This window comes from Cryptotermes secundus, unplaced genomic scaffold (genome assembly GCF_002891405.2).
Source record: "Cryptotermes secundus unplaced genomic scaffold, Csec_1.0 scaffold1849, whole genome shotgun sequence".
In the NCBI taxonomy this organism is placed as follows: Eukaryota; Metazoa; Arthropoda; class Insecta; order Blattodea; family Kalotermitidae; genus Cryptotermes; species Cryptotermes secundus.
Window position 1 is genome coordinate 35,167 of NW_019742449.1, and position 27,028 is coordinate 62,194.

The window sequence follows — 27,028 nt, forward strand, 5'->3', positions numbered from 1 at the left end:
TCAGTAGTTTAGAATAATTTCTATAATAAACTCTAAAATTAGGATCCTTATTGTTTCTTAATTCATTGTAGATTTCTCTTTTATGTTTACAGGATTTCATTATTCCTGGTGTAATCCATGTATTGTTTTTTTGAACACTTTTTTTCTGAATTAGAGGGAAACTGGAATAATATGTTCTCAAAATTATATTTAAAAATAAGTTAAAACTCTTGTTAACATCATTTTCATCAAAGACTGATTCCCATGATTCCTGACTTAGTTGTAATTGAAAATTTGCTATGGTGTCATTATTTATCATGCGTTTCATGTAAGTATATTGTTGTTGTACCTCAATTTACCTTTCTTTCTTCCAGCAACCAAGATAACACAGTCGAAGATATACCTTAATAGGCTATTCTGGAGAGATTGCAGATGCCAAGAAGCTGCACCAGGAAGGGAGAACAGAGGTAGTGAGATGTTGCAGTGTAGTCTACAGTGAAACTTTATACCAGTGCTATCACCAAATTCACCAATATTATCTCAAAGGCTGTGCCATAGCTTAAGCGGTTAGTCACTGGCTTCCCACAGCTGCGGTCTAGTCAAGTGGGATTTGTGATGGGCAAAGTGGCGCTGGGGCAGGATTTCCCAGAGTACTTTGGTTTCCCCTGCCAATCCTCATTCCATCAAATTCTCCATAAGCATTATCACCAGTACAGGTATAATAAGACATATGGAAGACGACGTGCCGAGGGGACCTAATATGGATTCCACCTTCCACTATATGAAATCTTAACTATTGTAATCTACTGTAATCTATTGTAAACAATTAACTTTATTCTCTTATTGTAATCGGCCAATGTACAGTAACTCACTTACCCTATATCATGTAACAATGATCTATAGAGACGAAATAAATAAATAAACCCAAACATCTCATTGGGCACTGCACTATATTGACTATCTCTGAATATACAGACCTACACTCTGACTATCCTTACCTCCTTCACCACTAATTCTGGTTTCAGGGCTGATAAAAGAAACCTCTTCTGTAGGAAAAAGGCCTCCATTTGACGAGCTAAATCTATAAAACGTAAAATTGTGTGATCCACCTCGACTCGAATTTCATCTTTTTCCATTGTTGGCAGTACCTCTTCTTTCGTCAGAACGGACAGACATGACTGGTAAGGAAGTAAAATATAATTATTCCTTATAAACTTACTTCGTAACACGCAATATAAATACTTTATGAGGATTAAAAGAGTACCTGAAAAGCTTCTTCAAATTCGTCAACTAGATTCCCATTACCATTCGTTGTAGCCGCCATTTTGGCGCTTCACAAAATTTGTGTACCGCGTGTACAGTTTGTGTAATAAATTACAGAGCACTACACAGACGACAGAGACGATAGAAACCGATAGAGACCACGGAGACCACACCCCTTACAGGCCGCCATAGTAGGCGCGCGGTGTAAAGCGCGTAAAGTATGAAGTGTCTTCGCCAGCTCAACCACTGAGGCTGCGGGTTCGAATCATATTCGAGGCATGGATGTTTGTCTGTGTTAATCTGTTCGTATTGTCCTGTGTAGGTAGCTGCCTTGCGACGAGCTGATCACCCGTCCAAGGAGTCCTACCTACCGCTGCCGACCCTTACCAATTTGCATACAATTGACCACCATAACCGCATATAATTGAGGGCCTACAAATGCCCCTCTCGGTCCCTGGTATATCCGCCTACCTCTCGGCTCTACACGCTGCATTATGCATTGGAGTCAATGCTGGAGCGTTCATGTTAACCACATTAACCCAGGTAATGCTGGGAAAAATGAAATAAAAAATTTAGTGTTTCAGTGATATTCCACACATCGGCAGATGAAGTGATAAGATAATACATTGTATGCCACCTCAAGTCACCCAGTTATAAGCTTGAAGCTTGAAGGAAATAGTGTCCTGTAGTACAATTTAAGTCAATTGACACTTCAGAAAAACATGTCGCTTTCATCTTCAGATTCAAAGCATAGGTGAAGCAAGAAACTAAGCTCAGAGCAATTATTCTTTTAATCTCAAGGATATGTATCATGTACTAAGACAATCAGGAAAGAGAACTTCTGTCTTATTGTATTGTATTGTATTTTATTTCATCCATTTTGCTACATAGTAACACTTGGACAACTCATTCAGTAATACAAGTTAACAAAATAAATCTACAAAGTTACAAGCATACTACCAACATTTGTTACAATCATAAGAAATATATAAATACAACATTCCAAAAAATATACATGCTACTATATACAGCTCATGAATGGCTATGACATCCAAACATAAGTACTGACACCATCCACTTTTTTTATTAAAACTAACAAATTCATTTATCGTATAAGAAGAATGTTTCAATAAAGATGATTTTAAGTCTTTTTTTAAAAGTTGAAAAACCCACCGAGTTTTTTATTTTGTTTGGCACCTTACTATACAATTCTATCCCCATATTTACCACACTTTTTTTAAATAATGTAGTTCTGCAGAATTGAACATGAAAATTCTTGTTTATTCTTGTATTATAACTATGAATATTTATATTTTGGATCAAATCTGCTTTGTGCTTTTTTAGGTAACATAACACCTCTAAGATATACAAAGATGTGACTGTGAGGATGCCATTAANTTGTTGTAGTGTTTCCATTTGCTTACCACATTGCAGTACAACAGACGTTCAAATCACTCTGGTCACGCCTGTTGCTATATGAACTTGAACCATCTCGAGCATCATTTGCTCTGTGCTTCAAGTCGGTGCTGATGACGCTGCTTCCGGCATCAGTTTTTGGTTTTTGGTGTCTCTCTTCGTCTGATGCCTACCCTTTGACCTGTCCAGCAAGGGAGGCCCTGCCAGTAGCTACGCTACTGCTGGTATAGCTCTCAAGGTCCTTGGCATAATCAAACCCCCTCACCACGATAAGGTGGAGACACCGAGGGGGGAGGATGCCATAATCTTTAAAAAAATTTGCCTGCATGACTCTTGTTTACCAAGTCCACTAATTATTCACAACAACCTCTTCTGCATTTTAAATACCTTTATTCTATCACCTCCACCCCCCCAAAATGTGGTGCATTGCAGTGAAGAGGCATAAAAAGAAGGTAATGTTCTCCCTGTCCGTTTACTCATGGAGCTGATCCCCTTTTTGAGTAAAACTGCCAATTGTGCCGTTATTCAAGAACTTCCCACCATTTTATGTAACCTGAAGGTTCATTACCATGTTCACAAGAGACCTCGACTGGTCTTTATCCTGAGCCAGATGGATGAAGTCCATACCATCCCACCCTATCTTTCTAGGATCCATTTTAATATTGTAACCCAACTATGTCTTGGTCTACCTAGTGGTCGCTTTCCTTCTGGCTTTCCACCAATATCCCATATGCAATCATCTTCTCCCCCATTCGTACTACATGCCCTGGCCATCTCATCCTCCTTGACTTGATTATTCTAATTACACCTTACAAAGAGTACAGGTTATGAAGCTCCTCATTAAGTAGTTTTCTCCGTCCTGTCACTTCATCTCTCTTCGATCCAAATATCCTTCTCAACACCCTGTTCTAAAACATCCTGTCTGTGTTCCTCCTTTAATGTCAGAGAGCAAGTTCCACACACCTATACAGAACCACAGGAAAAACTATAGTTTTGTATATTCTAATTTTTATGTTTCTAGACAGCAGACAAGAAGACAAAAGGTTCTGGACTGAATTGTAGCAACCATTACTTGAATTCAATCTTCCTTTAATTTCCTCCTCAATCAGGTTTTGACTTGTTATAGTTGTTCCCAGATGTTAGAACTATGTCACATTTACGAAGTGTCTGTTACCTATTTTCATGTCGTGATTTTGCCCTGCATTCTGGTGATGAGACAGCAACATATACTCAGTTTTTCTGTGTTTACTTCTATAGCAACTTCCTTACTTGCGTCAATTAAATTTCTGTTTTTTTCTTCATGATATCTATATTATCAGCCAGTAGATTCACATCATCAGCAGAGACCAACAGTTCACGTGGCCCATTTAATTTCAGTCCCACCTGGTTTTCCTGGACCTTCCTAATGGCATACTCTAAAGCAAAGTTGACAAGTAGTGGCAATTAAGCATCTCCTTATTTTAGACCATTCTGGATAGGAAAATTATCAGACACATGTTTACCTGTATGAACTCTACTATATGTCTCGTTTAAACACATTTTAATCAGCCTAACTAGTTCCAGGGGTGGCCCAAACTCTATGAGAATATTGTGCAATACATCCCTCCTAAATGAATCATAGGTTTTCTTGAAGTCTACGAAGAGCTGATGTGCTGTCTCATTGTACTCTCATTTTTTCTCCAGTATCTGATGAATGCAAAAGATCAGTAGTTAATCTGTTATGTTGAAACCCATACTGATGATCCCCAATAGTTTCATCAATATATGGACTAAACCTTGAGAGCAGAGTATTACATAAAATTTTCTATGCAGTTGATAGCATTGATATTCCCTGATAATTACTACAGTCAGTTCTATCACTCCTTCCACTGATCTGGCAGTTTTTCCTTATTACTAACAGAATGAATTAGCTTATGGATCTTGTAATCATTGCAATTTGGCTTGTTTCCTCTGGTCTAATAATTCTGAGCATTCTTCATAGAACCATGGCATATGCCTTTTGAATTCATAATAACCTTCTCTCCTTGGCTGAAATTTTGATATTCTCTCTTAACAGTTTCCCAAGCTCTAATAATATCCACCTCAGTGTCCAAGTTTTCCAAAGCTGCAAACCTATTTGAGACTTCAACATGATACTGCTCTTTACCCTCTACCTCATTTCATTTCTTGAGATTGAACCTCTCTGTATGAACTCTGTGTTGTTTGTTTGCTCACTGTCCGTCTCTCCTAAATTCTGCCACCACCAGATTGTGGTATCACAATCTACTGCTCTAAATGATCAGACATCAAGTATACTTGAATGACGACTCCTACTTATCAAAATATGGTCAGTTTGGTTGTGCATCTTTCCATTAGGAGATGTGCAGTAAATTTATGGATGTTATGATGTGGGAACATATTATTTTTGACAATAGGATTCTTGGATGTGACAAAGTTTACTACTCTAACTCCATTATCATTACTAGTTGTTATCATGACCATCACTTCCTTATAGGCACCCTCACTCTCTCCCAACTCATTGCCCTCCATGGCACAGCCTTTCCACACTTATACATAGCATTTACATTAAGGAGCCTTGCATCTGAGGTTCCAAGGACTTCCCCGGTAGATTTCTTGAAAACCTCAATTGCTTCAGATGCAGAGACAAACAGCTCCATTCTTGTGTACTCTAGAAACAAAAGTCATACAATTTACAGCATTACAGTATAGTCCTTTTGAAGTTTCTTACAATTAGACCTTTCTTTACCTGTCCCTTTCCTAGACTCTAAAGTAAAATCCTGTTCCAATTACTTCCAAAAACAGTTCTTATTGAACACCCTGACCAACCTTAGGGTAGCGTTATCCAGTTGTTGCATTCCAATGCAGCAAGGGATAACTGCACAGTGAGAGTGCTGACATTTTGGGTATAAACTTACACATTCTTGTTACAGCTTATATAATTATTGTTAGTGCCTGAGTAATTGGGGCAAAGATGGATTGATTATAATATAGAATTCCCAGAGGAATAAATGTAAAAATAAAAGTGCACCAATGGAGTATATAAATGCAAAAGGTCATGGAAAAGGAGAAATCAGCAAAAAAGAAAACTTAAAATATTTGATGTTTTCATTTTTTATTTTAATATTTTATATCCTCTAACATGATTAAACAGAACAGCCGTTCACATCTGACTTCCTTGTATATATGTTTAATATTTTTGAATTATGCACTAGAGAAGTATTTAAAAAAATAGGTAATTTTTTATCAGTAGAGTACACAGGGAAAAATATACACACATCTTAAGACCAAAGAAATATCAACAATGAAGTTTGTTTATAGTGTTTTATAGGTCAAGTAGTTCTTTAGGCAATGAGGTACTGGGAGTTGTTCCATTGCTGGGATTAGCAGGTGACCAAAGAGCCGTCTCACTGCTATCCGACATAACTTCTGAAGAGAACACACCTGAAGTGAAGCTGTAAAACAGAAACATTCGGATGTGAGTAAGTTTTGTTGGCACTGTCATTATACTTGTATATATCAGAATCAGAAACTTTATGCGTAGTATTGTTTGTTATAAATGTCACTTGGATTGAAGAAACAAGAAGTTAATACAAAATTACAGAGTGGACATATCAAGTGGGATGATAACATTAAAACGGATCTGAAGGAAACAGGTTTCAAGGATGTAAACAGGACTGAAATAGTCTTAGATTGGGTTGGCCTTTAATAGTTATTTCATGCAGTCAGACTCTATTAACATGCACAGTTAATGCATCAACCAAAAGCTGAATAAAGGTGTGGAGCATTAAAGAAAAAGAGGACAATGTCAAGTACTACAACTTGATAATGGTATCATTAAAAAATTACTCCCATTCTTATAACTGTCATGAGTCAGATGTTGACAGAAGCCAGAAGTTATGTTGGAGGAAAGAGTCTCGAGTTACACTGTTAGACACTGTCACCAAGCAATGGCTAGTGAAGACACAGAAGACTTGGTGTTTGCAGTAGTGATTTGTAGAATGTGTTGGTGTTATAATTATTTGTAGTTAAGAATTATATGCATTCAGTAAATCAAATTATCAATCCAAACCCCATGTACAGTCACTAACATGTGACTACATATATATATATATATATTGTGGGAACATCCCACATTATCACGCATTTCTGCAACGCTCGCTCTTCACATCGCTTTTCACCATCACGCGCGCTAACCAATCTGATTGCTTCAAACGTTCATATTTATACTGGGATCGCTCCTGGCCCACATCTACGTCATTACGCGCGCTAGCCAATCAATTCTTCCTCCTCACTTTCAAGTTTGGCTCCGCCCCACCGACCAGCGTACAAAAAGGAGCGACTCCAGAGCCGAGTTATTCAGTTCCATGCAGTTCATCAGCAGTCTACGATCAAGCCACACAGCAAGCAACTTCAACCAGCAGGCTTCGTCGCCAGCGCTCGGTCTTCGGAGACATCGGCAGGCTGCGCCAGGCACGAATGCCTCGGCTCTCCGGCGCTCTCACACCCGACTCACTGGGGCACCGCGCCTGGACTCGCCGGTGGTCGTGTTACGGTCCGACTCACTGGGCTTCTGGCGTAGCCACTGCCTCATGGCTCCTACGACCGCGCTCAACGACTAGCCTTTTCACCAGCCATTCACTGTAACTAGCCTTTCTCCTTACCGGCGTGCGCCGCGCTACCTCTCCGATCAAGCATCTCAGCAGCCACGGTCCTTTTCAGGGCCAACAAACTGTTCCGAAGAAGTGGGTTGTCATCGGAGTAATGACAAGACTACACACAGTGACAAGAGCCCCACAATATATACATACATGCACAAATCTTTTACTTTTATACCTTATAAGAAATGAATAGGGTACATACCCAGCATTCTAGCCCAGTCACTCCAAAATTTAAGTCCAATTCATAGGGTCAGAGAAACAGCAAATAACAAATAATGACTACAGTTGGCATTAGTGCCTGACCTGCTTGTCTGTGCTTTCTTTTCTTTTCATTCTTTCTTTATTTTATTTTCCATAAATCAAAATACATTGATACAGGACTCGTCATATCGTAATACTATCAGTAAAAGCATATACAGGCAATTCTACAGGTAAACATTATATATAAATCATGCTTATCAAAATGAAAAGCTGCATAAAAATCAAGGCAAAAGATTACATCAACCATGCAAAAAACCATATCAGATCAGCAATCAGATTATAAATTATTTGTAAGAAGCAAGGTTTTCCATTATTCTCCAATCTAGATATTCCTACATTAAGTAAAAGGAGCCAATATTGAGAAAATTTTCAAGGCTTGTTTAAACTGCAATGCTAACATTAGTAATGCTACTAAGTATTTATTATTTAGTTGCTCACGGAAGTGTTCTATGTCATATATAAAGTTTCAATACCTACGATTACTATGTCGAAAGATTACTACATATAATTACCCAAAAATGCAGCAGTGGCCTTTATTTGGATATCACTGCTGGCCTCAGGAAAATACTGTTGCAATCTGCTATACAGGGCAGGCTCTGTGACACCAAGCTCTAGCAGAAGTCGTACCATGTTTATCATGTGGGGTGATGAATCCAGATGACCATGTGTTATAAGATATCTTAACAAATCATCTGGCAAACCACTGCTGCCAACCCGTAACAACTGCAATACTCCAGAACTATTCCCAGATATACATGCTGCTAGAAGAGGGTCAGGGACCATTTTACAGCTGCAAACACAAATCACCAAGTCCATGATTTATTTCACCGTCTTTTAGTGCATACATTTATCTACCTCACTCCTTTCTCCCGCACTACATATTTCGGCACAAAAGTGCCATCTTCAGATGCTTATTCGATTAACGTCAAACTAGTTCACTGCATGCCTTGTCTTCATATTAAAATAATTAAAATATATATTTATCATATATACTGATAAATATTAAAAATATTAAAATTGTTCAGGATTTTTCCTACGTCGTATCTCTTCTGTCGGAGCACTCTTTCTATTATCTTGTGTGTATTGTGTTTTATGTTGTGTCTTGCTCCTGTGACTGCGTGTGTTATACTGAGTTATACTGCGTGAGTATATCAGTTCATCTTGATTTAACTGTCCTAGCAATATTTGGCAAAGGGGGTAAATTATGAAGCCCATCATTATGTCATGTTTTTCAGCCTCTTGTTTGTCCTTCCTATTTATTTGTGGTTTATGCAATTACATCAGTAGCTCAGAGTACATAGTGACAATGGCTATTTTTTCCTTGGCACTACAGCGCCAGTGGGCCTAGGCCTACCTCCATGAACTCTGTTCACTTCGGTTTTTCTAGATCTTAGACATACGGTAGGACTCCTTGGGCGAGTGATCAGCTCGTCGCAAGGCCTCTACCTGTAGACAAACACAGAAAAACGCACACAAACATCCATGCCCTGAGTGGGATTCGAACCCACGATCCCGGCTTCCGAGCAAGCGAAGATAGTGCATGCCTTAGACCCTCGGCTACCGTGACCGGCGTGACAATGGCTTAATTTGAGATATTTTCCTGGCACTTGCATGGAGGGACTGATGAAAACCACAAAAACCAATCAGGATAGCTAGTCTCTGGTTAACATTTGAACCTAGGATCTCTGGAGTAAGAAGCATGAAAGTTAACCACTTGACTGTGATATCTGAAAAAAGGAGAATTCCATACATAATGCCTCCTATTTTTTTTAATGAAAACTACAACAGATACAGAAAGCATAACAACACAGTTAAATAGAGCAATATTTCAGCTACTTATAGTTATTTTTCCACATAATTACCACCATTCATTATGCACTTTTGCCAGCGATGAACGAAAGCCTGAATGCAGTGCCCGTGAAAGTGTGCGCCAGCAGAGGCTAGCCACTTTCTTACAGCTGCAATGACAGCATCGTTGTCTGGAAAATGTTGCCCACGTAGTCCATCTTTCATAGGCCCAAAGATATGGAAGTCTGAAGGTGCTAAATCAGGGCTATAAGGTGAATGTGGTAGGACAGTCCAGCCAAACTTTGCAATGTGCACAGTGGTCGCCAAACTGATATGGGGTCTAGTGTTATCGTGTTGCAAGCGAAAGGTTGTCTGTTTCTCTGGCCTGACTCTGGAAATGCGGGCTTTCAGCTTAGTCAGCGTCGTCTTGTAGCATTCAGAATTGACAGTCTCACCAGGCTCCAGGAAATCCAACAAAATCACACCCCACCTATCTCAAAAGATTGTGCACATCACTTTCACTGCCGATAGTTGTTTCTTGAACTTCTTTTTTCTTGGGGAATCCAGAGGTCACCACTTCATGGACTGGCTTTTGGACTCCGGCTCGTAGTGGTGACACCACATCTCATCTCCGGTGACGATGCTGTCCAGAAGCTGGTCACCTTCAGCCTCAAACTGGTGCAACAGGTCCTGGCAGACTTCCATTTGATGAGTTTTGTTGTCCTGTGTAAGCATCCCCGGGACCACCTGGAACAAACTTTGCAATAATCCAGCTTCCCCAACATCGTTTCCAATGCATTACAGCCGATATTAAGCCATGGACACAGTTCCCTGGTCATTATCCGCCAATCTGTAGGGATGACCTGATCGAGGCGTTGTTCACTGTGAGGAGTGGCAGCTGAGCAGGGACACCCAGGGCGTGGTTTGTCGCACACTTCACTTTCACCACTGTTGAAATGCACTACCCACCGCCTCACTGCGCTGACATCCACTGTATCGTCTCCGTACACCATTAGCAAGCATCGATGGATGTCAATGGGTGCAATTTTTTCAGCAGTGAGAAATTCAATAACACATCTCTCTTTTGTACGCACTTCTATGTCAGACGCCATTTTGGTAGACTGCTCTGCTGTCGCTATCTGTCGCACGACAACCAAACTAACAGTACATTGGCGGGAAGGTTCAACCTTTACTACAACACCACCAATATCCAGTTCAGACGTTACAGATTAACACAAAAAAGTGGGAGGCATTATATACGGAACTCCCTTCATACATATATCCTGTTAGTTCCAAAAACAGTTAAATCCCGATTTAGTGAATATTCTTTCATGTACAAGATGAAGGCTAATACAAAAATGTATTATTTTCCCACATTTGGCAAATTCTGATGAATTAAATAACCAGCATTTAGGCTAAGAAATTTCTGACCTTCCAGAAGTAGTTCAATTTAATGTGACTGTGGCTGAAACAGTAGGCACAAGCCTAGCAAAGTGAAAAGGATACAGTAACTTACATTGTAGTATACTCAATATCAGCTCCATGAGCCAAAAGCATATCCACACAGCAGGATATAAGATGGTCACACCCGGGTTGCAACATGACAGCAACTAATGGAGGCAGAGACTGTTTGTCTTTCACATTTACAGGGAAACCTTGAAAACAAATATATTCCAGCTGATACATAAATGACAAAACATTGGTGTGAACTCATTCTCATATAAACACCTTTATTTTCTTAAAGCCAAATCTGAATTACAGGTACAACTGAATTTTTGGACATTATCCATTGTCCTGTTTTCTATTTAAAAACGTTTTGGAGATTGGACTATCTCCGGAGAGTGGTACTAGCTCTATTGATTGGGCCCAACTTCGTAGGCTTTTACCCGAGGATGGAGACAGAGAGTCCAGTCTCTGAAACGCTGCTTTTAACTAAAACACAGGCCAACAGATAATGTCCAAAAAGTCAATAACTGTATTAATATACCATCGTGACAGACTTTCAGAACTTATCTGAACTTCAGAATAAAATCATTCCCTTTAATCTTCTTGTAACTGCTAAATTAACCAAAACCTTAAATAAAACAACAACCAACACTAACTGCTCACTGAAAATGCTCAATTGCAGTTTATTAGTTTAACAGACTAACTAACAAACTTTGCAGAAACTTTCTTACAAAAACAGTGCGAGTTTAGATGACATCAGTCAACAAATGACAAAATATTTATATTAACACAAATGATATATATATATATATATATATATATATATAGAGAGAGAGAGAGAGAGAGACTATAATACATTAATATACCTATTTAAACTACAAGAAATCATATGATAGTGTGAAATAGAAGAGGTGACTTTCCACATCAGAAAAGTAGAAATACAAAAATCTGATGAATGCCATAAAATTCCTTTGTAAGAATACTTTGTTGGCTTGTATAAGTACTTCTTTCACACTCTTTGTTATATTCTGGTTAAGCTAACAGCTGTCAACAAAATGTTTTGTGCAGTTTTTGAAATTAACATTTTTGCAAAATGTTACTTTTCCACAACTATGCAACTGGCGGCTTCTCAATATGTGCTCAGTTCCATGGAGTTAACATTTCCAAATTTGTTGATGTTAAAATTTTGACGTTATAAATCAGAATTTGTAAATATGAACAGAACTGGAATATTTTGTTTCTAAGTACTGACAAATGATTGGTACCATGTGATCTGCTACTATACCCTCTCAATCCTGAATGCAACTGGGAATAAAACAGTATTTTTTGTCATGTATTTGTATTTGTGTTTTATTTTCATCCGTGTTGCTACATAGTAACACTTGGACAAGTTATTCGGTAATACAAGTTAACAAAATAAATCTACAAAGTTACAAGCATACTACCAACATTTGTTACAATCATAAGCAATATATAAATACAACATTCCAAAACACATACAAACTACTATATACAGCTCATGAATGGCTATGACATCCAAACATAAGCACTTGCACCGCCCACTTTTTTATTAAAACTAACAAATTAATTTATTGTATAAAGAGAATGTTTCAAATAAAAATGATTTTAAGTCTTTTTTAAAAGCTGAAAACCCACCGAGTTTTTATTTTGTTTGGCACCTTACTATACAATTCTATCCCCATATTAACCATACTTTTTTAAAATAATGTAGTTCTGCAGAATTGAACATGAAAATCCTAGTTTACTCTTGTGTTATAACCATGAATATTTATATTTTGGATCAAATCTGCTTTGTGCTTTTTGTGTAACATAACACCTCTAAGATATACAAAGATGTGACCGTGAGGATGTCATAATCTTTAAAAATTTGCCTGCATGACTCTTGTTTACCAAGTCATTAATTATTTTCAACACCCTCTTCTGCATTTTAAATACTTTTATACTATCACTTTCACGCCCCCCCCCAAAAAAATTATTCCATATCTCAATAACGATTGAAACTTTCCAAAATAAATGCTTCTTAACATATTTGGACTCAAAACTCCTCTTAGTGATTTAATTATATAGGATGTTTTACTAAGTTTTGAACATAATGATTGGATGTTGGTATTCCATTTAAGGGTTTCTATAATATCTATTCCTAGAAATCTCAGTTCTGATGAGCAAGCAATTTCCAAGTTATTATAGAGTAATAATTCATTTTGTGATGTGTCGTTTTTGAGAAATGTTATAAAGCTGGACCAATGCGGAGTTAATGCAATTTGTTGAAAACTTTCAGTGCATAGTTCTTACACCACATTTCCTTAACATCTGAGCAGTAGTTCTGGAGGTGAAATATACAGAGGAGTATAACCTCCCAGTTATGTGTTTATTTTACACAATTTGTTCACAGAATGTATAACAAAACAGGTCTTAATTGAATTACAAGTGGCTGATAAAGAGAATGGAGTAAGACGAATTTAACAACAACTGACCTACACATATCATCATGATTTGCAGGATTGAAACTAAGAGTAAATTCTTGCAAGTTGCTATCATTACCATGGTTAAGTAGTACTTCAAGGTAAATAAGTATGTCATCTTTTAGGTCATTCAGCTTGGTCAACAAAAGGAAGCTGACAGGTGAACATTCAGAATAAAGCACCCCAAGATGAGGCTTGTTTTCTAGGAGAGACCCATCACAGTGTACTGGAAGATGCAGAATGTAGTTTCCCAGGTCACTTGACAGTAGAAGCTTCAGTACATCCAGGCTGTGAATCATATCAAACCCATGACAATGCTGAATCACTGATTCTTGAGTTATTAATAATGCTTACTGAACTACAAAGGTTAAATAGTATCAAATTATACAGTGATTTTGAATGATGAATTGGTCTAAGTTTATTATTAGAAGATCTAATCATGTTTCATCAAGCTGCTAATAATGTTGAGCCCATATGTCATTCAGAGAAGCACTCATGAGCAAAGAATGAGACAGCTGAAAAATACATAACATCTACAAGATCTGTATGCAACTGCATGGGTTTTAAATTATGCACTTCAACAAGACCCTGCAACAATGTGTTAAATTGGCCTGATGACTTCTAGTGTAGAATCACAATACAAAATTTCACTACAATGTTATCCACAGTTTCAGAGACGAAAATGCAGATAAGATGGACACCCCCCCCCCCCTGATTATGGATTTATGTGCATTTCATGCAGATAAAACTAACATAGAACAAACAGAAATATTAGAAAATATTTTTATGTAGTGTAACTTACTATTCACCATCTATTGCAAGGCAGCACAGACTGCGACCAGTCTTTGCTTTCGGATGTGTGCAATGAGCCAACACAGCATTTCTACTTGTCACTTTTAGAAGCAATTTGACCACACTGCAACATTTGCACAGATGTAAAATATTGCATTCCACTGAGTAATCCAAATAAAAAACGTAATCTTGTGACTACTGAAGAACACACATTCATAACAGAAACAAGTAAGACAAAATTATCCTGAGAATCATAAACCACCTCCAATCAGAGTCAATTATTTGTACAATGCTCAGTAATTTAAAATTTAATTATAATAAATTACTAACATTCATTCAATAACAGTACCCATAAATCTGTGGTGGCCCCATGTGAAGTACCCATAATGTCATTAGTGTCCAGTATTACTTTCTACATGGAGCTCCTAATTACATAAATACATGAAACTAATATTGTTAAATTAGCAAGACCTTAACAGCATTTCAGTTTTACAGAAATAAAAAAAAAAAATCCAACTCTAGGAATTGACACAGTTCATGATCAAGAAATATATAATCTAATCTGGAATTCCCTCAAAGGAAGAACTCTTGAATGATTGCAAATTAAAATCATAATTATCATTACAATGGAAGGTTTATGAATCATCAACTTGTTCCAAATAAAAATGTGTGATTACTATTATTCTTGTTCTTTGAGGTGGTGGCAGTGGCAGTGGCAGTGGTAAGTTTTAAAGTATGTAAGTATATTCCTCTATGTAAAGTAGAGGAAAGGATTTCTTCAGAGGGAATAATGTAAAACAGTACATTTTACATCACTCAACATTCTACAGTGAAAACCCAACAGATACAGTTCAATTTAAGAATCATGAAATGCATAAGCTGTATTAGACTGATTTGAACTAAAATACACTCTGTCCAACAACTTTTACTGCAGACTCCAAAGTTAACATTCACTAATGTGTTAAGTAGTTCTGAGGTGAAATATGCAGACAGTAGGACTTCCCTATTATGTGTTCATTTTGTACAAATCCTGCATGAAAAAGCAAGATTAATTCTTCAAATGCAATAATGGGATTTTTTTAACTAAATGTAAAATGAGTTAGTATTTTGTTTCTTCAGTATCCAAACAGACTTCTATGAGTACTCTACCTTAGATGTCCTGAATGTATGGCAAGATGAAGGGCCATGGTAAAATCATGAGCTGCCAAGTCGGGATTGGCACCTCTTTTCAGCAGTTCCTCTACCACTTTCAAGTTTCCACTCTGTGCAGCAACCATAAGTGCTGTAGCTCCATCCACTGACCTGCATATTGTGCGGTTAAGTTATCACTTCCACTTCAACAGAAAATGTCCAAATGAAAATAAGCCAGACCACTTTGGGCACTAATAATAAGTCACATGCTTGCAGTTTTCTATATATCGATTTTGTCTGTAGAAAGTTACTGGTACACATACTTTCCAGTCCAAACACAACTGATTATGTGGAATGATTAAAAAGTAAGCTAAATCACAGAATTAATGAAAACAGGATTCCTTGATAAAATGTATTTTCTTCTAAACACCCTTATCTCTCTGCATACTAATTCTTCTTTATTTTCAGATATATATAACATCTCCGAGGGGGAGTGTTTCTAGAGGAAATGTCATGCAGGCGTTACAACAAGAAAGAGGTATCGATTGGCGTGAAAGAAGATTGATTAGCAAATTGTACATGGATCAGAAAGTTAGAGTACGACTGGACAGAGGGCAGAAAGGAAGTGTGCAGATTGGAAGAGGAGTTCGACAAGGATGCTGTTTATCACCAATTCTGCTCAACTTGTACAGCGAATGCCTTACCAAGGAAGCTCTAGATGGGCTCGGAGACTTCAAAGTAGGAGGGCAAATTATTCAAACTGTGAAATATGCAGATGACCTTGTGTTAATGGCTAAGGAAGAAACTGTGCTACAGGGCATGATTGATAGACTAATTGAAATTGGAAGGTGCTATGGCATGGAAATGAATGTGGAGAAAACAAAAGTAATGAAAATTTCGAGACAACCAACCCCAGTCACAATAAAGATAGACCAAAAACAACTGGAGAATGTGAAATGTTTTAAATATTTGGGTAGCTTGTTAACAGATGATGGAAGGTGTACTAGTGAAATTAAATCCAGGATTGCCATGGCAAAAGCTGCATTTAGCAAGAAGAATAATCTTTTTACCAGCAAATTGGACTTAAATTTGAGGAAGAAACTAGTGAAATGCTACATTTGGAGCATAGCTCTGTATGGGGCTGAAACATGGACACTTAGGGCAGTAGATCAGAAACATCTGGAAAGTTTCAAAATGTGGTGTTGGAGAAGGATGGAGAAGATCAGTTGGACCGATTATGTGAGAAATGAAGAAGTGTTAATTAGAGTCAGTGAGCAGAGGAATATCCTACATGAAATAAGAAAACGGAAGGCTAATTGGATTGGTCATGTTTTACGCAGAAACTGCCTTCTAAAAGAAGTTACTGAAGGAAAGATAGAGGGGCAGATAGAAGTGACAAGAAGACGAGGAAGAAGACGTAAGAAGATGCTGGATGACCTTGGGGACAGACGAGGATACTGTCATTTGAAGGAGAAGGCTCTAGATCGCATTAAGTGGAGGAATTGTTTTGGAAGAGATTGTGGACCTGTCAGCCCAGATGGCATGATTAACATACCTGATCAGCCAACCCAATTTGAAAATGTCCCCCAGGTTGGTAGTATCTGGTAGTCTTTTATTTTCACTTGGGGATTCAATTCTTCTCCATAGAGGGTGGGCATCATACAGTATGTAAATTTAAGTTTTCTTTTGTATCAGTATTTCTGCATTTGGTTTAATGGATTTATATCCAACATCCTTCTCTGTCTTAGTTTTAGGTCTGAGTATTTTCACACATTTTATTGTTAATTTTCTCATCTCCTACTGACATAACCTGATCTTACATGCTTATACAGGTCTAGTTGACTAATTTACATTGCCCAGTGACTGTGTTCAACAAAACTCTCGAGGAAATGGAAACGGATCCTGTTTCCAAAACATTGTGTTCTCTCAGAATATTACATTATAGACAAAGTCCAAAATATACCATCATTAGAATCATTCATAATTACTTATTGTATGATGTCAACTTGCTGTAATAGTCAAGTCTTACCAATTCATCAATTTTTTTTAATATATAAATACATACATACATACATAGATCACACATGTATGGCCAGCCACAACATGATTCATCTTCAATGAATTTCTCTCAGAGAATTTGTTATGCCAGACCAACTCTTTACTGCATGACCAATGTGACTTGAGACAAAGTCCATGTGGACTTCTGATATGGTCTGCAAACTCTCAAGTTCCAAAATATCAAAGAGGTAGCTAGTAATATTACACTTAAGGAACTTTCTATCACAAACCTGGTGTCCACAGGACATAATGCAGTTTCCATGTGTTTTATCATATTCCATCTCTGCAGTTCTGAGGCTAAGAACAATGATGTTCGACCACATTCATCCTGAATACTGACATCAGCCCCTTTACTGATGAGGTATTTCACCAATGTGGCATTTGTCTCAAACAGAAAAATAAGTTACAAATAATCTAGTATGTGATTTAAAAACAATGTGTTCTTGACATAGTGCTAGAACAGCAACTTGGCTGCCATTCCACGTTTTTCTTCATGCAACATGTTAAGAGAAACAGAATTTTACATGAGGAAAAAATCCACATATCTTAATGGCCAAACACTGGTAAAAGAGTTTACTGTCTCATGGATTTGTTTCTTTCATTCACATTGGGCTGTAATACACATTTTCTGTGGTACTTAAAGTAATATATAACTTATTTGTTCTCGGGTGAAAGTTTAAAACTCTTCTTCTATAACATTCCTTTCTGTTTTGGAATATCATTGTCCTACTCATTAAATGTTACAGACCTTGCTGCTCAATTTTCTTACATACTGAGTCTAGCGCATTCAGTTCAGTTTTTCTTTATTATCATGGTGGTATGTACTGTTAAAATAACATGCTGGTTCTGTAAAAAGTATGAGTGGAGAACTGCTTAGAAGCTAAGAACAACAAATTATTTTGAATGTGTTAAACTGCATTACAACTAAAAATTCTGAGAAAAATTTAAGATAGATAATGGGTGGAACTGCTCAGGCTATAGGCAACTCAAAGAGTTTTATGCTGTATCAAAGAAACAGTCTTTCTAATAAACCATACAGGTAAGGTACGTGTTCCCATTTCTGTATATAATACTAAGTTTTGACTTCATGTTGACAAGAATAGAGAGTCTATTTTAAAATGGGACTGTTTATTGGTCATGCACTTAACTTGTAATCTGTAACATGGCTGGGTTATCTGCCTTATTTCCCTATATTCTGCAACACTATAGACACAAGAACAATAATTCATTGGAAACAAAATAGAGGCTTCATAAGAGTTCAATCTGTAAACAAATAGTATCTTAAACTGACAATACAGTCAACTCTCGATTATCCGGGGGCGGATTAACCGGTTTGCGGNATAGGGAATGAATTTTTAGCTGCTAGAAAATTAGTAAATATGTATTTTTACATGCTTTAGCAGTAAAAAATATGCACTAAAAGTCGAAAATATGCATTTGAAAAAAGTATCCATGATTACAAAAGTACTCCCAAAAGTCATCAGTGTCTTACAAATCATGCACTGTTGTAATGAACCATAAACGTCTTTAAACTGTGTACCATAAATTTGTGTATGTTTTCACAGAATACAGAAAATGTATGTTGCACATCACATAATTATGACACATGAAGCCACTAACACTCAACTCTTTTACTTCTTCAGAATAAACTGTGTCTTCCCCCCTTCTTACACATGAGATCTCACACATGACTTTAAACCCTCTATTCTTACTGAATAGTTTAGCTGCACCGAACTTCCAAACCACGGATTTCTTTCACTGTTTCTGACAATCTGTGGACAGATATAATAGCACATCAGTGTTCACTGTATAACAGATCTCAGAAATAAGTATAAAGATATACATACTGAAGAGACTGCACAGTGTAGTGGGGTGCAACTGTTGTAGTTCATCTCATTCACGTTGGCCCCAGCTGCAACTAATATTTTTGCCACTGAGAGTCTTCCATTTCTACAGGCTGAAAACCACAATTGAATTTCAAAACTATTTTATGTACCAATACAGAAAATTTCACCTGTTCCTTTGATGGGTGTAAGAAGACACACTGAAGGTAACAATGAATTGCTGAGGGGAATATTTGGACTTAAGAAATGGGAAGTTCACTGGAGAATGGAGAAGATTAGAAAACGAAAATAAAAATTTATATTCATTACTAAATATTAAGGATGGCATGACAAGTGAGTGAATTGCCAATGTAACAAACATTAATTACTTACTGGGAAAATTTGTCCCCATGCCTGATTAAACATTATACTATGAAGACATATAGGGGGAATGGAGGTAGAGATTCCTGAAGCAGTTATTGGCAACAAACCAAGAAGTATACCCCAGCAAAAGGCAACTGCTCAAAGGTGTATCGTCATAAAATGACCCTACACTAAGTGGCGTTAGTATGGCTCCTGCCGCTTTATTTCACGTGATTGTTGTATTGATTTTACTGAAAGTAAAGGTAAAATTATCCCTGTGCTAATTTATTAATTAATTAAACATCATGCAATGAAGGCACATTGGGGAGTGCAGGTATAGCTCCACAGTTCTTAACCTTGACACTAGATGAAGGTCAGTTGTCAGCTTCATGACCCTGCTGCTTTATCTCTGGAGAAGCAGTCCCATTAGCCATAATACAGGAGGACTCCTATCTAATGGCAACTAAGGGATCTATTCCTGGGTGTAAAGTGGCAGAGGCACAAAGCTGACAACTAACCTTCATCTAATGTCAAGGTTAAGAACTGTGGAGCTATAACTCCACACCCCCATATGCTTTCATCGCTTTGTGTTTAATTATATAATTAAGTATAAGGATAACTTTACCTGTTATTACACTTAACTATGCACTGGCTCAGGAATTACATTCTTGAGAGCCAAGTGCCACCTCACTTTTCTATCCCCTCTGTTGCTTTCCCCTGCTTCTCCAACCCCTTCCTTTTTCTGTCAGCTTTTAGCACTGTTTCTGCTGCGTGTTTCATCTGCGATTCTAACTCAGGTACATCAAAACCTGCAGTTGCCCAGGGTGGCTGCTGGAGGTATGCCTTTGCATCCCAGAAGACATGCACTGTTTTCAAAATCATGCTCACCTATTGAATCCTATATCTGATTCTGATGTTGCTGTAACACTGAACTCTTGGATACACTATTGATTACTTTAATTAAGTTACCAGTTTCCTTATGACTCTACATGCAAGTATTTTACTTCTGTTTATTTACTGCTTTTTACGTGACTTTTATACTGGCTGCAGCATGTTATTTTTCTGACTTTATAAGCAGAAACTATACCAGGATCAGTATTTATGGTTGTAACTACAGGGGCACACACTGTATCTTTCAGATTAATTTGTTTTCTATATTTCATCTTTTTTTTTAATATAGCTGTTGTGTCTCATTACAGCTGTGTCTATTGCTTTTACTTGCGTTACTTTCCTTCAATGGAACAATCTTATGTAATGGTTAGAAGGGAAGGGAAATGGATAGGAACAGGCAAAGGTTCATTCCTTACCTTGCTATATATCTAGATTTCAACATGCAAATCAAACATTTTAAAGTATCCACCCTTGATTGAGCACATCTTTGTTTACTACAACCTACAACATAGGCCATATTTATAATACTAACATTATAACCTGTCACCCCAGACCAGGGTTTCCAACATTTTTTGTGACACATGCAGTCAGAGTAACACATTATTGCAGCATGCCATGATCACTATCATACCTTCATGCAGTGGTGTATGGTTTTCATTGTCCCCCAAGTTAACATCTGCACCACAATCAAGTAACATCTGTACCAGTTCTGTGCTGTCTTGAAACTTGCATGCCAACAACAATGGTGTCTCTCCTTCCATAGTCCTCTGATTCACATACTGCTGACCTGCAACAATATTATGAATATTCATTCCAGAAGTTACCAATGCTACAGGATATCAAAGAATAATGTTACCAAATTGCAAATGATTTGCACTTCCATTATTTGACATCACAGATCATGTCTGGACTCTAATGGCAGACATTTTGAACATCTACAATAAGAATTGCTTGACACTGCTGTACTACCACCATTCCTTGCTACTGTAGTTTTCTCCTAATAACAAGTAACGGATAGAAACATGAAAAGAACGTGACAACATTATTCTGGAATATCTTTACATACAAGATTCCAGAATATAACTTTAATCTACCAGTCATTCAACAAAATCCACTTTCCCAGACTCGTGGTTAGGTACAGACAAGTACTTTACATGGGATATTAAAATCTCAGCATTGACTGTATATGTTTAGATAGAGGAACAAAAGCTACACATTTATTACCTTGCTCTCTGTTACTTACATTCTTGTTACTCATGTTATGTATTGGAAGAGTATTTTGTGAATTTTAATAGGAAGAGTAAACTTAATGCCGGTTATTTTCTTGGGTTTTAGTTGTATTATTTTATTATATCTGTATGATTAGCATTTTGTGCTGTATTTTATTGTTGTTTCTTTTATATATTTGGAAGTGTATTTTGAGTATTTTTGATAGGAAGGTTTGAATTGATACTCGTTATGTTTTTTATGATCTCAGTAGTATTATTTAACATATCTGTATATTGACTTGGTACCTTGTACTGTTTTTATTTATGTGTTTTGTCTGACTTTTCCACATCCTCTGAATGTATTTTTAGTATTGGATTTATGGAAATAAAGACTACTACTACTACAACTACTACTACTATTAAAGCAACCAATCCATTTAAGAAACATCTAATAAAAAGAGATCAAGCTTAAAATGTGCTCATCACCAAACTGCCAGAGGCAACTGGGTGAACATGAATGCATTCCTGAAGGCCTCACTTATTTATCCCATGCAGGATTTAATCTTAATCTTCTTACTATCTATTCTGGAGTCAGAGCAGATCTGAAACGTTAGTTTGTAATTTTCTGTATCACTATACTGTCATCTGACAAAAGTTGCAGTTATTAATCTTATGCAGCACAAATTTTTTGTGTTACAGCAACTAGACTTCTGTAGCTGTGTCAAGGAAAACACAGTCTTAAAACTTATGCTGTGAAGTGCGCATCTAAGAGTGCCAGTTCTAAAATATTATTTTACTGCTACAGCAGTAGTACCTTTCTGAAGCAGCAAATGGAGGCACCTAATGTTATTTGCTGCTGTAGCCTCATGAAGAGGTGTCCAGCCTCGGTTATCCCCAATATCCACTCGTTGACCAGATCTCAAAAATATTTTAACAGCATTCTCATTCCCTTCGCGCGCTGCAATTCCCAGAGATGATGATGACAAGGGGTACAGTTCATTAAACTGCATAATATACTGGAAGAGAGAGAGGATACATTCTGATTTAACAGTATGCCTTTATCTTTGAAATGTATTTATAAACAACAGTGGTAAGTAAGATCTGAAGTTCTCATGGCAGTGATTATGAAGATTACTATCTTCTGAGATGGAAAGCCATGAGGTCTGGTAGGTGGGTACCAATGTTTCAGAGGAACCTGCTGTCTCTAACTTTAGGGCAGAAGATTTAAACTTGGGGAAAATATACAATGTATATGACTTGAATTTCTATTTTAACAGTGTTTCCAAGGTTGGCAATGCCTTAAACATGCGTCTATATGGTTGTATTCAGTGGTGTCATCATCTAATCATAGCTCAGTGGAAGGGGAGACCCATGTGATTGGAGAGAAAACACTGCACAGTGCCTCTGTAAACTAGAATTGTTAACTTATTACTTGTGTGAACTGTACACTGATTTGTTTTATGCCATATTTTCTGTGACCAATGGAACATATATAATCAACCATACCTACCTAACCATACACTATGGGTTCTAGCTACTAGTCATTCTTGAGAAGATAACAGTCACTCAGCTAGTTAAGAAATATGTTGCCTCATTTAGTATATGAAGGTTCATTCACATGTTCACAGAGTGCTACCACTGGATTCTATTCTGAACCAGAAGAACCAATCCATACCATCAAACCTAATTTCTTTATGATAAATTTTAATATTGAAGAAAGCAGTCTTCTGGGATGTGGCACTGTGTAAATGTGGTGTTAATCGACGTTTCGGAGGAACGTATCGCCTCCATCTTCAGGGTAGAAGGAAAAACAAGAAATCCGCAAGCGAAGAGACCATGACAACCAGTACAAGCACACTGCTTTATTTATTTATTTATTTATTTATTTATTACTGAAGCATATAATGTAAACCACCAATGCCACAGACACTATACAGACCCAATTCTGTGATGAAATATTTAAGGGCATATGAAACAGAGCAGTATCATGGACATCAGCGAACTGCTATCCTGTCTTACCCTTCAGCAAAAGCGGCCTCCGTAGTCTAGGGGTAACGTTCCCACCTCGTGACTCAAGGTACGCGGAGGTCGTGGAATTTTTAAGGGTGGAAAAAGTCAGGGAACAGTCCTCCGGGAGGGACTTTAAGCCATGGGTCCCGTGTCATAGCTTTACAGCATGTAAAAGAACCTCATGTCTCAACGGGACCTCTGAGCCAAATTCAGGACATTTCCCACCCAATAGTAGTCTCTAACGCCTCTGGTAGATGGGGGGAAGCATCGAGATACCGCGGAGCCAGTGGAGGCCGAACTCGCTGGCTGAGTCGGGACTGATGGCACGCACCAGTACTGGTAGGGTATAGAGACTGGTAGAATATCACAGGGAGACGCACAATGGACCAATATCTGGTCTAAGTGCATGGTGAAACCCACCTTCTCTAATAACAATACTAACAATAATACTCTTCAGCAATGCTTAGTATAGGATACATGTGCTTAAGCAGTGAATCGGCCAATTCTAGGGCATATCAACACCAAATTCCAATAATAATAATAATAATAATAATAATAATAATAACAACAACAACACTTCAGTCTGTCAACTGAAAAGCTTCCGAACCATAAGACCCACACCCACATCCACCGAAATGCAACAATATATTATTAAGAATGCAGGCCTATGTCACTCTAAAAAGTTTAATTCGGTTGAAACATTTATTGAATAAGTGTATAAATTTCAGAACTTTCTACATTTATTTGATCATAAATGTATGACACCTCCTCTCAAATGATAAAAAACCTTCATTCAACGGCACTTGACCTGAAATAAAAACAGCTCAGTAAGATTAAGGGTATCTTCGCTCATGTGCTAGCTTCTGTGGCAAGAAAACGTGGTTTGTGAAAAATACAACTTCATCTGTTGTTAATACAAAATTATATTTTTTAATACGAATATATGTGGTAACTGATATCTTATAAAATCCCAGAATGCATAACGCTGTGGGATATCATGCTGACAGATGACAAACTGGGAATATAAAACGCTTAAAACACCTTAAATACCCACATTCTATGATGAGGCTGAATTCTCTTATTCACTCGGTATTAACTGGTGACATCAACAGAGTTCAAGGTTATTTGTAAGGTCTCTGTCAGCTAAGTCAAATGTGTTAAGTTTAACCAATGACTTCTTCCGCTTCAGCGGAAAAGCTTGTTAAAGCTAGCGTGTTTGTTTGCTTTTACTTCGTGCATAGAAGGAGAAGTCAAATATATATCAACGAGAGTCTTCCGGCTATTCCCTATATTAACAGGACAAACAACCGTGAAATAAAAAAAAAACGATGGTTTACGCCTGACGAACAACTTAGAATTCCGGAGTATCCAGTAACTAACACCGCCAACTCCAAGCAATGAATTAGGACTCCATTTGCACGGGGCCTATTTTTACAGATAAAATTACATTGAAAACGGATTTCTTCAGCTTTTTAATCTACCGCAGGAACCAAAACCGCTTTTCTTATTAAAGTGAGAATTCAACGATGCCGTTAATGTCGAAACTATATGGCAGCAATGACAGGGTGATTAATGAATCTGGGTAAAGGTAAATGTATCCCTCTGCTTAACTAATTAAGCATTACGCCATGAAGGCGAATGTGGGAGTGGATGTGTAGATCCGCGTTTTCTTCAGCTCGGTATTAGCTGGAGGTGAGTGGTCAGCTTCACGCTCTCGGTCGCTTTACCCCGGGGAAAGAGCTCCCGGTACCCACTGAATAGGGTGTCCGGTCGTGACAACGTGGAGAAAATTCTTGGCCTTACCGGGATTCGAACTCCGACCCGCGCTCGTTCTAGCCCGTAGTCAGACTGTGCTGAGTCTGGGGTAGTTTGTAAAATGAAATTGGCAGGGGTAACCTAAGTAGTTTGCCGGTCACGGTAGCCGAGCGGTCTAAGGCGTGCACTGTCTTCGCTCGCTCAGAAGCCGGGATCGTGGGTTCTAATCCCATTCAGGACATGGATGCTTGGATGTCTGCGTGCGTTTTTCTGTGTCTGTCTACAGGTAGAGGCCTTGCGACGAGCTGATCACTCGCCCAAGGAGTCCTACCGAATGTGTAAGATCTAGAAAAACCGAAGTGAACGGAGTTCATGGAGGTAGGCCTAGGCCCACTGGGGCTGTAGTGCCAAGGAAAAAAAAACCTAAGTAGTTTGCGGCATGATGTTATTTTTCACAACTCCGCTGTACTTTTCTTATGTTGTTTCCACCCACAACAGCCGAACTTGAAACAGCCATCCCCACAGTGTATCCACTTTGTATAGTTCTAGTACGTAACCGTCATCATCATGGTACGCACGCCCAATTAAGCACTCTAATTAAGTAGCCAGTACCAAGAAAAATATGACGTAATCAGAAGCCCGTTTCTGTTTCCCATACAAAATCGACGCCAATGTTACGGCAAGACAGCTGCGTATTGTACATTATGGTTATTGTAAAACTTCTCGGCTAGTGTTCATACTCTACATCCCCTTGAGCCCCTTGAGCATGTCTGTAGCAGTGAATGCTGACGCGGGAAGAGGAGTCCTACAGCATATTGGGGAATTTGGAATATATCAGAAGTTTTTGTGTGTTGTGTTAGTAGGTACGATAAATGGACTCTGTGCTCTGTCGTTTGCGACACAGATATTTTCTCTAATCACACCCGATCACTGGTGCTGGAACTCGGACATAGCTGCGCTCGAAGAACAGTTACCGTTATCTCGCGTGGATGCCAAGAAATTCAGTATTCCAGTAATATCAACTGGTGAGTTCTATAACCCGAACAAAAGTCATAATTTTCCAGCTTTAGTTACAAACAAATAACATTTTCCTGATTAGCAACTTGCGGATAGGACCCCCCGGGCAACTTATGCCAGTCTGAATGTTCGGAACATTCTGTAAGATCTTTCGGTCTTTTACTTTTCTACAGCATTTATTCAAAGTATTGTGCACATGTACACTAACCAAAATTATTTCCTAGTTCATCCGAAGTATTGTACACAACGCGAATCAACAATGTTATTGAAAGTAGATGCTCTTGGCCTGGTATATTTTCCGGTTTCAATGGATTACACAGCAGTGTTTCAAGACCTACTGCCTATGCGATCCATTTTTCCCCTGGCATATTTGAATGCTGTTGCAAACAATTTTCATCAAATCATAATTCTCTTGCATTCACCAGAAACGGATACAACTGAAGTTTATTTTTACGAAGATGAGTGATTTCTTAATTTCATAAGTATTCAATGAAGCTGAGTTCTTCCTGAGGAGCTACTTAATAATTTACCCGCCTTTTACGAAACCGTAAGAGTCTACCAGTGGAACACATCCAGGGCTAGATGAAACCAGTCCACATCCTCAAACCCTGTTTCTTTAAGAGTCATTGTAATGCATTATCCTTCTGTATACGCCAAGGTCCATCACTCCCACATCTCAAGTCTTA

The 27,028-nt window shown here is 37.9% G+C and overlaps 3 protein-coding genes across 7 annotated transcripts in view; 1 reads left to right on the forward strand and 2 right to left on the reverse strand.

The window, feature by feature from the left end:
* Positions 1-1,346, reverse strand: part of LOC111873227 (mediator of RNA polymerase II transcription subunit 28) — an 8,910-nt gene extending 7,564 nt beyond the window's left edge. The window contains exons 1-2 of the mRNA XM_023867760.2: positions 1,244-1,346; positions 978-1,157 (exon numbers count right to left, since the gene is read on the reverse strand). Coding sequence (XP_023723528.1) covers positions 978-1,157; positions 1,244-1,303 — 240 coding nt within the window. The 5' untranslated portion in view covers positions 1,304-1,346. The remainder of the gene's footprint in view (positions 1-977; positions 1,158-1,243) is intronic.
* Positions 1,347-5,753: 4,407 nt separating this feature from the next.
* Positions 5,754-27,028, reverse strand: part of LOC111873220 (ankyrin repeat and SOCS box protein 3) — a 39,170-nt gene continuing 17,895 nt past the window's right edge. For 2 of the 4 annotated variants that reach the window (XM_023867750.2, XM_023867748.2), the window contains 10 exons: positions 22,375-22,576; positions 20,984-21,139; positions 19,123-19,232; positions 17,506-17,666; positions 15,236-15,388; positions 14,097-14,210; positions 13,374-13,582; positions 10,882-11,020; positions 8,090-8,367; positions 5,754-6,110 (listed from right to left, as the gene is read on the reverse strand). In XM_023867750.2, coding sequence (XP_023723518.1) covers positions 5,971-6,110; positions 8,090-8,367; positions 10,882-11,020; positions 13,374-13,582; positions 14,097-14,210; positions 15,236-15,388; positions 17,506-17,666; positions 19,123-19,232; positions 20,984-21,139; positions 22,375-22,570 — 1,656 coding nt within the window. In that variant the 5' untranslated portion in view covers positions 22,571-22,576 and the 3' untranslated portion in view covers positions 5,754-5,970. Of the gene's footprint in view, positions 6,111-8,089; positions 8,368-10,881; positions 11,021-13,373; positions 13,583-14,096; positions 14,211-15,235; positions 15,389-17,505; positions 17,667-19,122; positions 19,233-20,983; positions 21,140-22,374; positions 22,577-24,624; positions 24,646-27,028 lie in introns of those variants that run through there. The other 2 variants (XM_033755012.1, XM_023867749.2) reach the window with 2 other exon arrangements.
* Positions 25,995-27,028, forward strand: part of LOC111873219 (solute carrier family 22 member 1-like) — a 32,257-nt gene continuing 31,223 nt past the window's right edge. For both annotated transcript variants that reach the window (XM_023867746.2, XM_023867747.2), the window contains exon 1: positions 25,995-26,350. In XM_023867746.2, the coding sequence (XP_023723514.1) occupies positions 26,092-26,350 (259 nt within the window). In that variant the 5' untranslated portion in view covers positions 25,995-26,091. The remainder of the gene's footprint in view (positions 26,351-27,028) is intronic.